This window comes from Salminus brasiliensis, chromosome 22, assembly GCF_030463535.1.
Source record: "Salminus brasiliensis chromosome 22, fSalBra1.hap2, whole genome shotgun sequence".
NCBI lineage: Eukaryota > Metazoa > Chordata > Actinopteri > Characiformes > Bryconidae > Salminus > Salminus brasiliensis.
Genome location: NC_132899.1, coordinates 4,658,129 through 4,671,683, shown reverse-complemented (window position 1 = coordinate 4,671,683; position 13,555 = coordinate 4,658,129). Strand labels below are relative to the sequence as shown.

The 13,555-nt window shown below is 42.6% G+C and overlaps 1 protein-coding gene across 3 annotated transcripts in view; it reads left to right on the top strand.

Annotated features, from left to right (window-relative positions):
• Window positions 1–13,555, top strand: part of adam12a (ADAM metallopeptidase domain 12a) — a 166,141-nt gene that overhangs the window by 142,045 nt on the left and 10,541 nt on the right. For 2 of the 3 annotated variants that reach the window (XM_072666630.1, XM_072666629.1), the window contains exons 18-21: window positions 3,657–3,765; window positions 4,415–4,550; window positions 5,662–5,806; window positions 8,113–8,436. In XM_072666630.1, the coding sequence (XP_072522731.1) occupies window positions 3,657–3,765; window positions 4,415–4,550; window positions 5,662–5,806; window positions 8,113–8,436 (714 nt within the window). Of the gene's footprint in view, window positions 1–3,656; window positions 3,766–4,414; window positions 4,551–5,661; window positions 5,807–8,112; window positions 8,437–12,931; window positions 13,113–13,555 lie in introns of those variants that run through there. The other variant, XM_072666631.1, reaches the window with a different exon arrangement.

Here is a 13,555-nt window from a genome sequence, read left to right as displayed (position 1 = left end):
CTTCTGTCCATGTAGTCTGTGCTTTCTCATTAGATTGAATGTGATGTTGTTCTGTAGAGCTTGTTCAACCTCACAGGTCTTGCTAGGGCAGAAAGCCCTTGTTGGGCCTATCACGGGTCAGCCTGTTAGACAGCTGACCGCTTGGTTGTTTCTTGGCTAGCTGTGTGTGATTCACTGGCGTGCAACCTGAGGAGCAAAGACGTGTCAGTGTTGGTAAAGCAGGTCATCATGAGGCTGAAAATGAGAATACATCAGAGACAGCCAGAACATTAGGTATGTCCGAATCAATCGTGCTGTTTAGAAGCAGAGTGCTCTGGTTCTTAGCACTTGCCAAGAAACCGGGCAGAGCTTGGAAACGCAGCAGAGTGATGGATGATCAGATGATATTTACAGTCAGGAAGAAGAACTGCAGAACAGATCAGGAACACTATCCTGGATGTTGGAATACAAATCTGCACTTTAACTTCAGGATCGGTGCTTCACTCCAAATCCGGTGAGCTGGAGCACAGAGCCAGAAAGTGACTCTGCATTTTAAAGGGGAATTCCCACTCATTTATTCTGCATAACTCATGTCTGCATGCATTACAGGGACAGATATGCAAATACACACACAGCTTGTTTGGTACCTGTAGAGAAGCACTGTCAATAGAGTAGATTAGGCACCATGCTGCCTAATGCCAGGCGTGGTCTAGAGGGGTATAGAGCCCCCCCAGCATTGAGCTGTGGAGCAGTGGAGGAGCTGTGTTCTCTAAAATGATGGATGACGCTTAATCCAGTACTTTTGGGATGAGTTTGGGAGTGAGGTAACTAACTTAATCTCTTGTCACTGATTGCAATCAAATCCTCACAGCAATGCTGCTCTCAAATCTAGTTGAAAGCCTTCTTCCCTGGACAGTAGAGACAGTTACTCTAACAAAAGAAGGATATAAGGTGCATATATTTGTCACTGTACAGCAAAATGTGTAACACACACACACACACACACACACACACACACACAGAGCAGTGGGCCTTGCTCAAGGGCCCAACAGTGGCAGCTTGCTGAGCCCAGGTATCGAACCCACAACCCTGTCATCAATAGCACGGAGCTCTAACCGCTGAGCCACCACTGTCCCACATATATACCGACTATAGATACATACACTATATGGACAAAGGTAATGGGACACTTGGGACAGTTCATATATATATATATATATATATATATATATATATATATATATATATATATATGTGTGTGTATATATATATATATATATATATATATATGTATATATATATATATATATATATGTATATATATATATATGTGCTTTTGGGACAAAAGAAATTGTCACCTTGCATGTTTTAGGTGGGACTACCTTCATGCTCCTGCAGATGGCGCTACATGCGGATGATTAGGCCATAAATTCTTGCGGGGTGTTTGAGAAGATTGAGAAGAGCTGGTAAAGTGCAGTGAGTGTCTCGGTGGATGTGTGGAAAATGGGTCACAAAGCAGAAAGGCCAGCTGAAAGAGCTGAATCTGCAGGTGTATGGAAGCTTACGGTCATACGGATCTACCAGCAGTGGCAGAAACCCCACCAGTCTACAGGAAATCCTCCCCATTCTCGATATTGTTGAGCTGAAGTGAGCAAAGGCAGTTCCTTCTGAGGTGTTCTGTTAGAAGTTGGTGGTGAAGGACCTGCCCCGACTACTAGAAGCAGTTCTTGCCTGGAGGTGAAGTGATGTTCCTTCACAAGCCGGCGTAGACTGGGATTTCAGCCACTGCTGGTAGACCCGTATGACCGTAAGCTTCCATACACCTGCAGATTCAGCCACGCCCAGATAAAACCACTCCTTTCTGCCAATCATTTCACCCATCCAAGACCCTCACTGCTTTGTACCTCCGTCACACACCCCGCAGGTAGTTACAGCCCCACCATCCTCGTGCAGCGCCACCTGCAGGAGCCTGAAGTTACTACCACCATAAAACAAGCAAGGCGCTAATTTTTTGTCCGGGGAGCTTATATATGGGTTGCATGTATTAGCTCACAGATCCAAATCTCCAGACCTGATCAGGATCAATGTTTTGCAGAGACGCACATCTGCTTCCTATCATCTTCTGGAAAGAGCTGGGGGGAGTTCTTTAATAATTCGTGCCTCAAGGAAACAGGGATAGACATTCTGTAGATGTGTGTGTGTGTGTGTGTAATAGAGAAGAAATGTAGAGGAGGTCCACTTTTGGAGTTACAAAACAAAGAAATGGGTCATTGAACCCATCTGTGGGTCGCTGTGGAGGTTTGGAAAGCTCTGCAGCTGAGCTTGTCAGTGTTATGAGGGACAGGTGTTCTACATGAGGAACAGCATGTGCTCATACTGTACTCTCTGCACGCCGGTCTATCTAATTATCCTCAAACTACAGACAGGGACCGAAGACAGAGGACCTTAAAGGTATATCCTCAGTGATGGAGGATCAACAGCCACAGTGTTTGGGTTAGAAACTCAACCTAGGCTGTATGAAGGTAAAAAGGGGCCCGCCTGCGCTCATCTTCCTGAAATCTCTGAAAGTGGAAGGACACGAATGAGCAGCACTCTGGCTTGGATTTCACTCTGTAATGTATGAACCTACGAAGTCCCTGACCTTTCATCCTTCGTTTCCATGTAATCAACACACGCAATCTAACAACGGTGGACTTCAGACTAGTATTTAATGTGGGGTTATGGTACTGCTTGGGCTTCAGACCCTCCTACACTACATCATTCTCCAGGGGGGACAAAAGGTCTTTCCATTTGAAAGCTGTTTCCTTCCAATAAATCACAAAACTGTCCAGTAATAAATCAAAATACAGTGACCGTGCTGGACTCTGAAGCTTTAGTGCTGTCAGGATTTTTTCATGCTTGAATAAAGAGGTATTTGATTCTACAGGGAACCTGCCCATGACGTCCTACCATGGGCCAAAGAACCTTCAGAGGTCTATCACTGTAGAAAACCCACATCTATCCTGAATATCATTGCTGTCATGGAAATACCTTGTATTTGGACAATGCTCGTTCATTGTTTCTCTGAAATCAAGGGTATTAAAAAGAGTGGATCCTGCTTTTGTTGGAGTAACTGTCTCTACTGTCCATAGAAGAAGGCCTTCTACTAGATTTTGGAGGAGCATTGCTGACAAGAGCGTTGTCCTTAACTGAAAGTATTGCATGGAGCACCACCACCATCATTCCAGAGAGCACAGTTCTTCCACTGTTCCACAGCTCAATGCTGCTGGGGGCCTTTATACCCCTCTAGCCCACGCCTGGCATTAGGCAGCATGGTGCATTAGACATTGGCAGTATAGGGACTAGACAAGCTGTGTGCATTTGCACATCCGTGTCAGTAATGAGTGCAACGTCAAGTAGCTGAAGGCATTCCTTAGAAGGGATGTCCACAAACATTTGGACACATTTTCACTTTTTGACCACCAATAGAAATGCTCCAAAATGACTAAAGTCTTTTTACATTGACTTCCATTGATGGTTAGGAAGTTGCTGATTTGGAGATACAGGGTCTTCAACAGTCCAAAAAATGTTGACCTTAATGGTTGATGTGGTTTTAATTACGCTGATTTCAGAAAAGCTTTGACTTTGATCCACTCACTTTAACTCACCGTGTGTGTGTGTGTTTTTCATCTGGGCAGGTGTGTAATAATAAAAAGAATTGTCACTGTGAGGCACACTGGGCTCCTCCGTTCTGTGATAAAGCTGGATTTGGAGGCAGCGTGGACAGCGGGCCTGTGAGACTTGCAGGTACAGCTGTGTGTGTGCATGCGCCTGTGTGTGTGTGTTTGTGTGTATACATATAATATGTGTGTGTGTATGTCTAGATACACAAGTGTGTGAACAAGTATTCACTGTATTCTATGTGTACAGGTGTGATTCTGCACATGCATGCTTATACCTGTACAGATCTGATTCTGCACATGCATGCTTATACCTGTACAGGTGTGATTCTGCACATGCATGCTTATACCTGTACAGGTGTGATTCTGCACATGTATGCTTATACCTGTACAGATCTGATTCTGCACATGCATGCTTATACCTGTACAGGTGTGATTCTGCACATGCATGCTTATACCTGTACAGGTGTGATTCTGCACATGCATGCTTATACCTGTACAGGTGTGATTCTGCACATGCATGCTTATACCTGTACAGGTGTGATTCTGCACATGCATGCTTATACCTGCACAGGTGTGATTCTGCACGTATGCTTATACCTGTACAGGTGTGATTCTGCACATGCATGCTTATACCTGTACAGGTGTGATTCTGCACATGTATGCTTATACCTGTACAGGTGTGATTCTGCACATGCATGCTTATACCTGTACAGGTGTGATTCTGCACATTTAAGTGTGTGTATGTTCTGAAGTTTTGTATTTCCTGTTTACAGACAGTGAGAGTGTAAAGGTGGGTATTGTGGTGGCATTCCTGTGCTTGCTGTGTGTGGGGATGATTGTCTGTATTAAGAGGAAGACTCTGGCTGGCCTCTTCATCAACAACAAGAAAAACACTATTGAGAAGCTCAGGTAAAAACATCTGCATAAACGTTACCTTTAATCCACACTGCCTGAATAATTACATAACTTACACATTACATATTAAAACACATTCCTGAATAATTTGAAGTAGTTAAGTATAAGGTCTTAATAGCTGGAATAATAGTCTAGGATTCAAGTATCAATTACAGTTCATCTTTAATAAAGTAATAGCCATGTAATAAAACTATTTAGCCTGTATAACCACGTTACGTACATGTTACTTACACATTTACTGAAGAATTTACTGCAGCTTCTAAATATCAGGTCTTATTAGCTGTCAAGATTTATCAGGGTTTTTCTTTCATAAATTAATTTCTGAATAATTAATTGTGAATACTGGATATTAAGCCTTAATAGCAGTGTACTAAGCCTAGGATAAGTAAAACTGTCAAGTTTAGCTTTTCTGTAAACAGTAATAGCCATTTAATAAAATATTTACCCTGTATAACCACATCATTTACATATTACAAATTCCTAAATTATTAACTGCAGATACTGAATATAAAATATATTCACAATTTACATATAATTTACATATTACAAATTCCTAAATTATTAACTGCAGATACTGAATATAAAATATATTCACAATTTACATATAATTTACATATTGCAAATTCCTAAATGATTAATTGCTGATACTGAATATAAAACCTTAATAACAGTGTAATAAACCTAGGATTCAATAAGTAAAACTATCAAGTGTGGCTTTTCTGTAATAAAAAAGTAATACGTAAGTAATAAACTTTAGCCTAAATAACTACTGAATTACATATTACTTGCATATTAATAAATTCCTGAATAATTCCAAATAAATGATGAATATTAAGCCTTAATAGCTGTGTGGGAAGCCTAGTATTCAGGTTATTTAGTAATTTTTCTCTGCAATAAAACAGTTATAGCCATGTAATAAACTATACAAGTTACCTATTAGTAACATTTCTATATACACAGTAGTTGCTGAATGTTAGGTCATAATATCTGTTTAATAAACCAAGGGTTTTCTGTAATAAAACAGTAATAACTATGTAATAAACCACAATAAGCTATTTTAATGTTCATTTGGACTTGCATTGTGTTCTTGTTTGTATTTTATCAGGTCAGTGGGACCCAACAGGTCAGCCAGTCCTGGACACACATTCCCAGCAAGCCAAACACACGCCGGAGCTCACAAACACTCTGCATGTAGAGCATCTCCCCAGTGCCAAGCACCCGCCATACCACAAAGTGCCAGTATATATAAGGTGTGTGTCTATTATGTGTATATGCAGCTTCTTTTCGGTGTGTGTTGCTTTCAGTTCACAAAATTAACCTAGACACACACACACACACACACACACACACACAGACACATTACCAAAGCAGTCATTGTAATATTCGTATACTCATTGTCTTTGTTGAATGCCAATGACAGTGGTCTGTAGTGCACCGCTGCCCGCAGGCAGCTTTCTGCATAAAAGCCAGACAGTGGACAAACAACGTCCAGTTTAATCTCAGTCACCTGCTGAATGCAAAGCCTTTGAAGCATGTAGACAGCACATTCACAGCACACACACACACACATCTCTACACCCCCCCACACACACAAACACACATACAAATACACACATAAACAAACAAAGACATTTAAGCGTTTTCAAGCTTGTTAGTAATAATGATGGATCTATCATAGCACCCCACAGGAATTTTGATAGTTTGTGTGTTTCTGTGTGTGTGTGTGTGTGTGTGTGTGTAGAAACTAACTTAAAAAACTGTTCAGGTTTTATAATAAGAGCAAAAGAAAATGTTTTCAGATGAACTGCAGCTCTGCTCTGCTTGAGGCCTTGCTGTAACTGCACTGGCCAAATCCACCTGTCTGACTTGTTAAGGTAATTAGGCAGAGAGATGTTTAAGGAAATGTGTGTGTGTGTGTGTGTGTGAGTATCACAGGCTCAGGTTGTGGATCTGAATCAGTCTATAGTGCCACCACTGATACAAGCCGTGACTTTTACTTGTAACTGGACTGCTTACTAGTAAAATTTAATTCTAGATAAGAGAGAATGAGATTCCATGTAAATCAATAGAAATATGTGACTAGTCAATATTACATAAGGATGTGTGTTTCTGGTAATATGACCGGTCCGAATAGCTTTATATAAATTCCTCTAGTACAAAAAAATGAGTTATGGCTTGTTTCGCTGGTGGCACTGTTGGACAAATCGGCATCCCTACATTAAAGCTGTGTGCAGTTTCAGGCCTAAAACATGCTAAAACATGCAAATCCTCACAGCAATGCTGCTCCAAAATCTAGTAAAAAGTCTTCTTCTCTGGACAGTAGAGACAGTCACTCCAACTAAAGCAGGATCAGCTCTTTAACACCCTTGATTTCAGATAAAAACATCAAATGAGCAGTCGTCCAAATACTTTTGTCCAACTAGTATTAGATTATTGTAGCTATCTATAGCTGGAGGGTTTTCCAGTAAACTGCATTAAAATCAATAGTAAAGTATGACCAGTCAGTATTACTTTCAGGATATGTCCTCCTGGTGATGTGACCAGCCAGAATGGCTTTATTGATCATCTGATATTATTATCAATCAATTCATAGTTGATTAAATTAGAGTTACTGCTAGAAGAATTGCATTATGATTAAAATGGCTTGTCAGACACTGGAGGACTGGTTCTGGTTGTGTGTGTATGTGTGTGTGTGTGTGTGTGTGTGTGTGTGAGTGTGTGTGTGTTTGTGTTTGTACACAAGTATGTTTGATGTCAGCCAAGTGCAGGTGAGGTCATAGTCCAGACGAACCACATAAACACATGTGCAAGCACACACACTCCTGCAGCTACTCCTCATTCTTCATTCTGCCTCAGTTAGACTGTGAACTCAGTGTGAAGTGTGAGAGTTTATGTGTGTGTGGTTTAGTCCTGTGAAGAAATTAGGACACCCCATTAAAGGAAAACATTGTATTTCAAACATATTTAAACATCTGGACATTTGGCCTTCATATAATCCCATATATATCCTGACCTGGTCATGTTGGTCAGCTGTTCCACTTATAGATGATTTAGAGGACGGTGGAACAGCGGCTGATTTCTAACTGTTCTCAGATCTTCCCAGACTCCTCTGCATCTCCACCCTTCTTTCTGAAGGCCTCAGAGAGCTCTCTGGATCTGGTCATGATGGTGATGATCTTCTTCACCCCTCACTTCAACCATCAAGATCAGATCAGACTAAACATCTGAGGTTTAAATAAGACTCCAGACTCCTCCAGAATAATCCTCTCCAACCATGTTCTGATCATCTGCAGCTGATCTTCTGCTCCTGGGACTGATACACATTTGATGGAGTAATAAATATAGTGGCTCCCTCAGGTGTGTGAGTTTAGTTAGATCACCTCCATCTCTCTCAGTGCTGATCACATGAAGATCAGATCTCTAGATGTTTCAATATGTTTGGGGGCGTCCTAACTTTTTCACATGAATTTATGTAAATTTATTACATGTCAAATGCTTTATTTTATTCATTAATAATTAATAACCCCCCCCCCCCCCTCTCCCTCTCTCTCCCCAGCCTCAGTCTCCTCTGCCGGGCGTGGATTCTGTCGTTGGCTCTGTCTCTCTGCGAAGGCTCCCTCAGTGTCCTCCCCTCCACCTGTCTCACCCTCTGCCCTTCACACTGAGCCCCTCTCCACCTGCGCCGCCCCCACACCGCGCCCCACCACCGCCTCTACCACACTCGCATTCGCACTCGCACACACATGCATACACAAACTCGCCCAGCCACAGAGCCCCTCCAGCACACCCACACGCCCACACACACTCTCACACTCACTCCCCACCTCGAGGAGCCTCCCTGCGCGGCCTGAGCTGTCAGAACACCTGCAGGATGGCCATGGTCAGTAGCCCGAGTTCTTCCTTAACTAGACTAGTTTTTTAACATTTAGATATTTAAAAACGATAAACCGACGGATTACACAGCATTTCTCCACCTAGTTTAGTCGCCAGAACGAAATGTTTTGTGTGTGGCTCCGCCCCCTCTGTCTGTTTACTGTTTATTCCCATCTGCAGGTTAGAACTTCCCCTATCAAATGGCATCCCCAGACCGGGAGGCTTTTGACAATGCCGCGCTGAGTTCTTACTAGGAATTGAACTGTTGATCTCCATATATTTGTTAATGAGCAGCAGTTAGACCGTAGGGCCGGTCTAGAGCTGTGAAATTACATTGCTGGTATGGACAACACCACCTGGAAGGTTGTTAGGTAAAGGTAAAGGTGCACGTATTTGTCACTGTACAGTGTGGACTGTAGAGCGAAATGTGTCCTCCGCATTTAACCCATCTGGTAGTGAACACACACTCACACACACACACGTGTTAGAGGCAGTGAGTACACACACACACCCAGAGCGGTGGGCAGCCAACTCCAGCGCCCGGGGAGCAGAGAGGGTAAAGGGCCTTGCTCAAGGGCCCAACAGTGGCAGCTTGCCGAGCCCGGGAATCGAACCCACAACCCTGTTATCGATATCCCGGCGCTCTAACCGCTGAGCCACCACTGCCCCCTATGGAACACAGTAGGCTTTGGGCTGGAGTTCGGGGTGGCTTCATGGTAGTAGCGTGGGAAGCGGAGACCCCCGGTAGTTGAGGTGAGCTTGAAAAGAGGGGAGGAGATTGGTTGGAGGTAGTGAGAAGTGAGAAGCAGAGGGTATATGTAGGGCTGAGGAGGAGGAGGAGGAGGAGCTCTAGAGTGGAGCAACTGTCTAACTGCCTGCTTGTCAAGAGACTCAGGAGATCAGAAGTTCAAACCCAAGCTCAAATCCATCCATGTTCAGGAGTCGGAGAATAAGAAGGCCTCATGGATTCTAACCCTTTAAGTGGAAATAAACGCGAAACAGACAGAGGGGGCGGAGCCACAGATTAAACATCCTACACAGTATTTAACCAGTTTCAGCTGCAGCTCATTTACTGATGTTTTCAAGACTTACTGTAGTGTGTATTGTAGAAGCAGAAGACTGCAGAAGATGCAGATGTACAAAATGTGAGTTAGGGGAATTTCAGACTGAGCTAAAAACGCTCAGTAATCAGGTCCTGTATCATCATAATTTGGCCTGACTTTACATTTTTTACAGTGTAAAGGTTGAATATTCTTTTGCATTTTTGTTTGTGTGTGTGGCTCAAACACGCCCTCTCTGAGAAACAGATTGCAGCGTTTTTCACCCCTGTCCCAGTGCAGTTTCCAGGCTGTAATAGAGTGAAGCTGTCTGGAGGAGAGTGTTATATTGTTCTCTGTTTTCTTGTGTAACGTGGGCAGTGCTGCGGTGTGAACGGGGCAGTTTCATCAGACCTCTGGGCTTTACAGAGAAGAGTGTGTGTGTGTTGACAGTTACTGTGAGTCCAGTAAAAACACACCCTGAGCACAGGGGTCACGCGGTCAGGAGGGAACCTTGTAACGGTATCGGTGATGCACTCGCGCTGTGAAAAGCCGAGTGCTAGAGCAGCTAAAAAGGCTGTTCGTAAGGAATGGAGGAGGTGTGAGAATACAGTCACCACCCGATTGGAGTATTTACTGCTAAATGTGGAATGTGCCGATCCCATAAGCTGGAAATCTCTTCTGTCAATCATGACACGATCCTGGATTTACCTAAAACACATAACTGCAAACATACACTGCATGTCCAAATGTTTGTGGACACCCCTACTAATGAATGCATTCAGCTACTTTCAGCTGCACCCGTCGCTGATACGAATGTGCAAATTCACATATAATCCCTGCAGAGATGTACAGGTACCGGTACATTTACATTTACGGCATTTAGCTGACGCTCTTATCCAGAGCGACTTACATGGTTACTGGTATTACAGATGTGGGCCAATGTAGTGTTAGGAGTCTTGCCCAAGGACTCTTATTGGTGTAGCACAGCATAGCCACCCAGACCTGGAATTGAACCCCAGTCTCCCACATGGTGTGGTAGCTCACTGGCAGGTAGTGGTGTTATCTGTTGCGCCACACCAACCACGGTACCAGTATGGATGGATATGGATGGATGGTGCTCCATTCAATACTTTTGATAGGATGAGTTGGGGAGTTGGGGATGAGGTAAGGTGGTTATCATCCAACCACCAGACCTGATTAACGCACTAGTTGCTGAATGCAATCAAACCCTCACAGCAATGCTCCTCCAAAATCTAGTAGAAAGCCTCCTGCCCTGGACAGTAGAGACAGTTACTCCTACAAAAGCATTTAATAGCAGAAGAAAACAGAAGAAACAATATGACAATGAGCAGGTGTCCCAATACTTTTGTCCATGTAGCGTACTAGTGAAGTTTTCCATTCTAATATTTTAAAGCAACATTATGTAGCACTTGTACCTTAAAGAAGCCGCTTCAAAATCACTGTGAGGCTCGACTGACTGTAATAAGGAGAATAGCGTCACTGGCATTGCTACTCTGGCCTCGGCACGCTGCTCACCGCACTACGCTACTCTGGCTAAGCGGGTAGGATAACCCTTGCGAGAACTGCGAAACGCGACGTAACTATCTGTGTAAAATCCTCTACCGCCTCAGTCCACATGCTGCTTTCACGTTTAGTGACGTTCGGTATTTCTCAGCTTGTCCAGAAAAACGTGTCCTTTAGTGGTGGCTTAAAGTGTGAATTACACTTCCCAACTGTAGGGGGAGCCCAGGAGCATGAACTGACAATCTTCCATGTGTTGCTTTAGGGAAATGTCCCGCATGGCGCTCCAGCTCTAGTTAAAAGAAGCCTGTCCTGTAGCTAGGCCAGCATACACACATACGCTAAATAGACAAAAGTATTGGGACACCTACTCATTTATTGCTTCTTCTGAAATCAAGGATTAGGTTATCTTGCTCGTGTTGGAGTAAGTGTCTCTACTGTCAAAGGAAAAGGCTGTCTAATAGATTCTACCAGCCTAATTTAACAACAGGCGAGATGCCCAGTATGACCAGTAAAATGCAAAGAGGAAGACTTATTTTTCACAGCTCACAGCAAGTGGTAAAAAAAAGCCAGACTGATAAAATTGCCCCACAGCCTACGTCCTCCACCGCCTCAGTCCACACACTGCTTTCACGTTTAGTGACATTCTGTATTTCTCAGCTTGTCCAGAAAAACGTGTCCTTTAATGGTGGCTTAAAGTGTGAATTACACTTCCCAACTGTAGGGGGAGCCCAGGAGCACGGAATGCCAATTTTCCATGTGTTGCTTTAGGGAAATGTCCCGCGTGGTTTAGACAAGTGTAGGAGCCACGGCATGACTCGAAACGTTACCTGCTCTTCACACTTGGGCTCAGTGGGACATTACCCAGACTTTGTTGCAGGGGGGCGGCAGGATAACGTTCGGGTAATGTCCGGTATATCTCAGTAGAGAGGTCAGCCTCTTTTTTTATGCATCAGGCGAATCAACATCGTCTCAATGGGCCATAACAAAGCAAATGAAAACAATATGCACTCTGCCTGGCCTAGTGAGTCTACCGAGCCTCGCTAGCAGACTAAAGATGAAGCCGTGCACAGTGCTATTAAATAACGCAGTGAGCAAACAGAGGGCTGCCGATACAGGCCCAGAGAGCAGAGCCAGGGAAAGCATTAGAGGGAAAGCATTAGAGAGGCAGCGCCGGGGGCAGCCCCAGAGGAAATAAAGCGGCCTGTCTGACAGATTGCGGTTACTTCAGCAGTCTCGCGGTGCCGGAGTGCTTGTGGGTCTGCGGTGACGTTCATCCGCACACACATACCCACCCGTGAGCCGCCTGCTTCACAGGCTCTCTACTCCTTTATTTATTCACTCATTTATTTATTCATTCATACCTCCGCCTCACATGAGGGTCACGTACACGAACAACGGCACGTGCGGCAAAATTACCATAAAGAACAAACAGTAAACATGATTGCAAAATGGAATTAGCTTTTAAATAAATTATAGCAGCAATACAATAATAATTGATCATTCATTAAAAACAACCACTGTGAGAATATGTACGGTTTGCTTGATTTTAGCAGCTCCAGCTCCTGTAAAAAGAAGCCTGTCCTGTAGCTAGGCCAGCATACACACATACGCTAAATAGACAAAAGTATTGGGACACCTGCTCATTTACTGCTTCTTCTGAATTCAAGGATTAGGTTATCTTGCTTGTGTTGGAGTAAGTGTCTCTACTGTCCAAGGAAAAGGCAGTATGACCAGTAAAATGCAAAGAGGAAGATTTTTTTTCATAGCTCACAGCAAGTGGTAGAAAGCCAGACTGATAAAATTGCCCAACAGTCTACGTTAATTACTAGAGCGTTATGCAGTAGCCGTTTTGTATAGGCTTCATTATATGGATGCGCTGTATGTTGTGGTAATTGTGGCTTTCCTGTTGGTTCTCTCCTGTTTGCTTTGCTCCTTTAGTGATGAAGATAAGAATAAAATAAAAAGAGCACTTCTAACCACTGCTGTGTGGGAGAAGAACCTGTTCACCCTCAGCTTCCACAGTGTATTAGCTGCTGACAAACTGTAAAATATTCATGTCAATATATTATAGATGGATTTTCAACTTTTGTAAAATATACATGTAAATATATTAGTTATTGTAGACTATTGTAAAATATTTATTTGAATATATTATAGATGTATTGTAAACATTTGTAAACTGTAAATGTGAATATATTAGAGGTATTGTAAACTTTTGTAAAATATTCATGTCAAAATATTATAGATGGATTTTAAACTTTTGTAAAATATACATGTGAATATATTATTGTACACTATTGTAAAATATACATTTGAATATATTATAGAGGTACTGTAAACTTTTGTAAACTATACATGTGAATATATTAGCGGTATTGTAAACTTTTGTAAAATACACATGTGAATATATTATAGAGGTATTGTAAACTTTTGTAAAATATTCATGTCAAAATATTATAGATGGATTTTAAACTTTTGTAAAATATACATGTGAATATATTATTGTACACTATTGTAAAATATACATTTGAATATATTATAGAGGTACTGTAAACTTTTGTA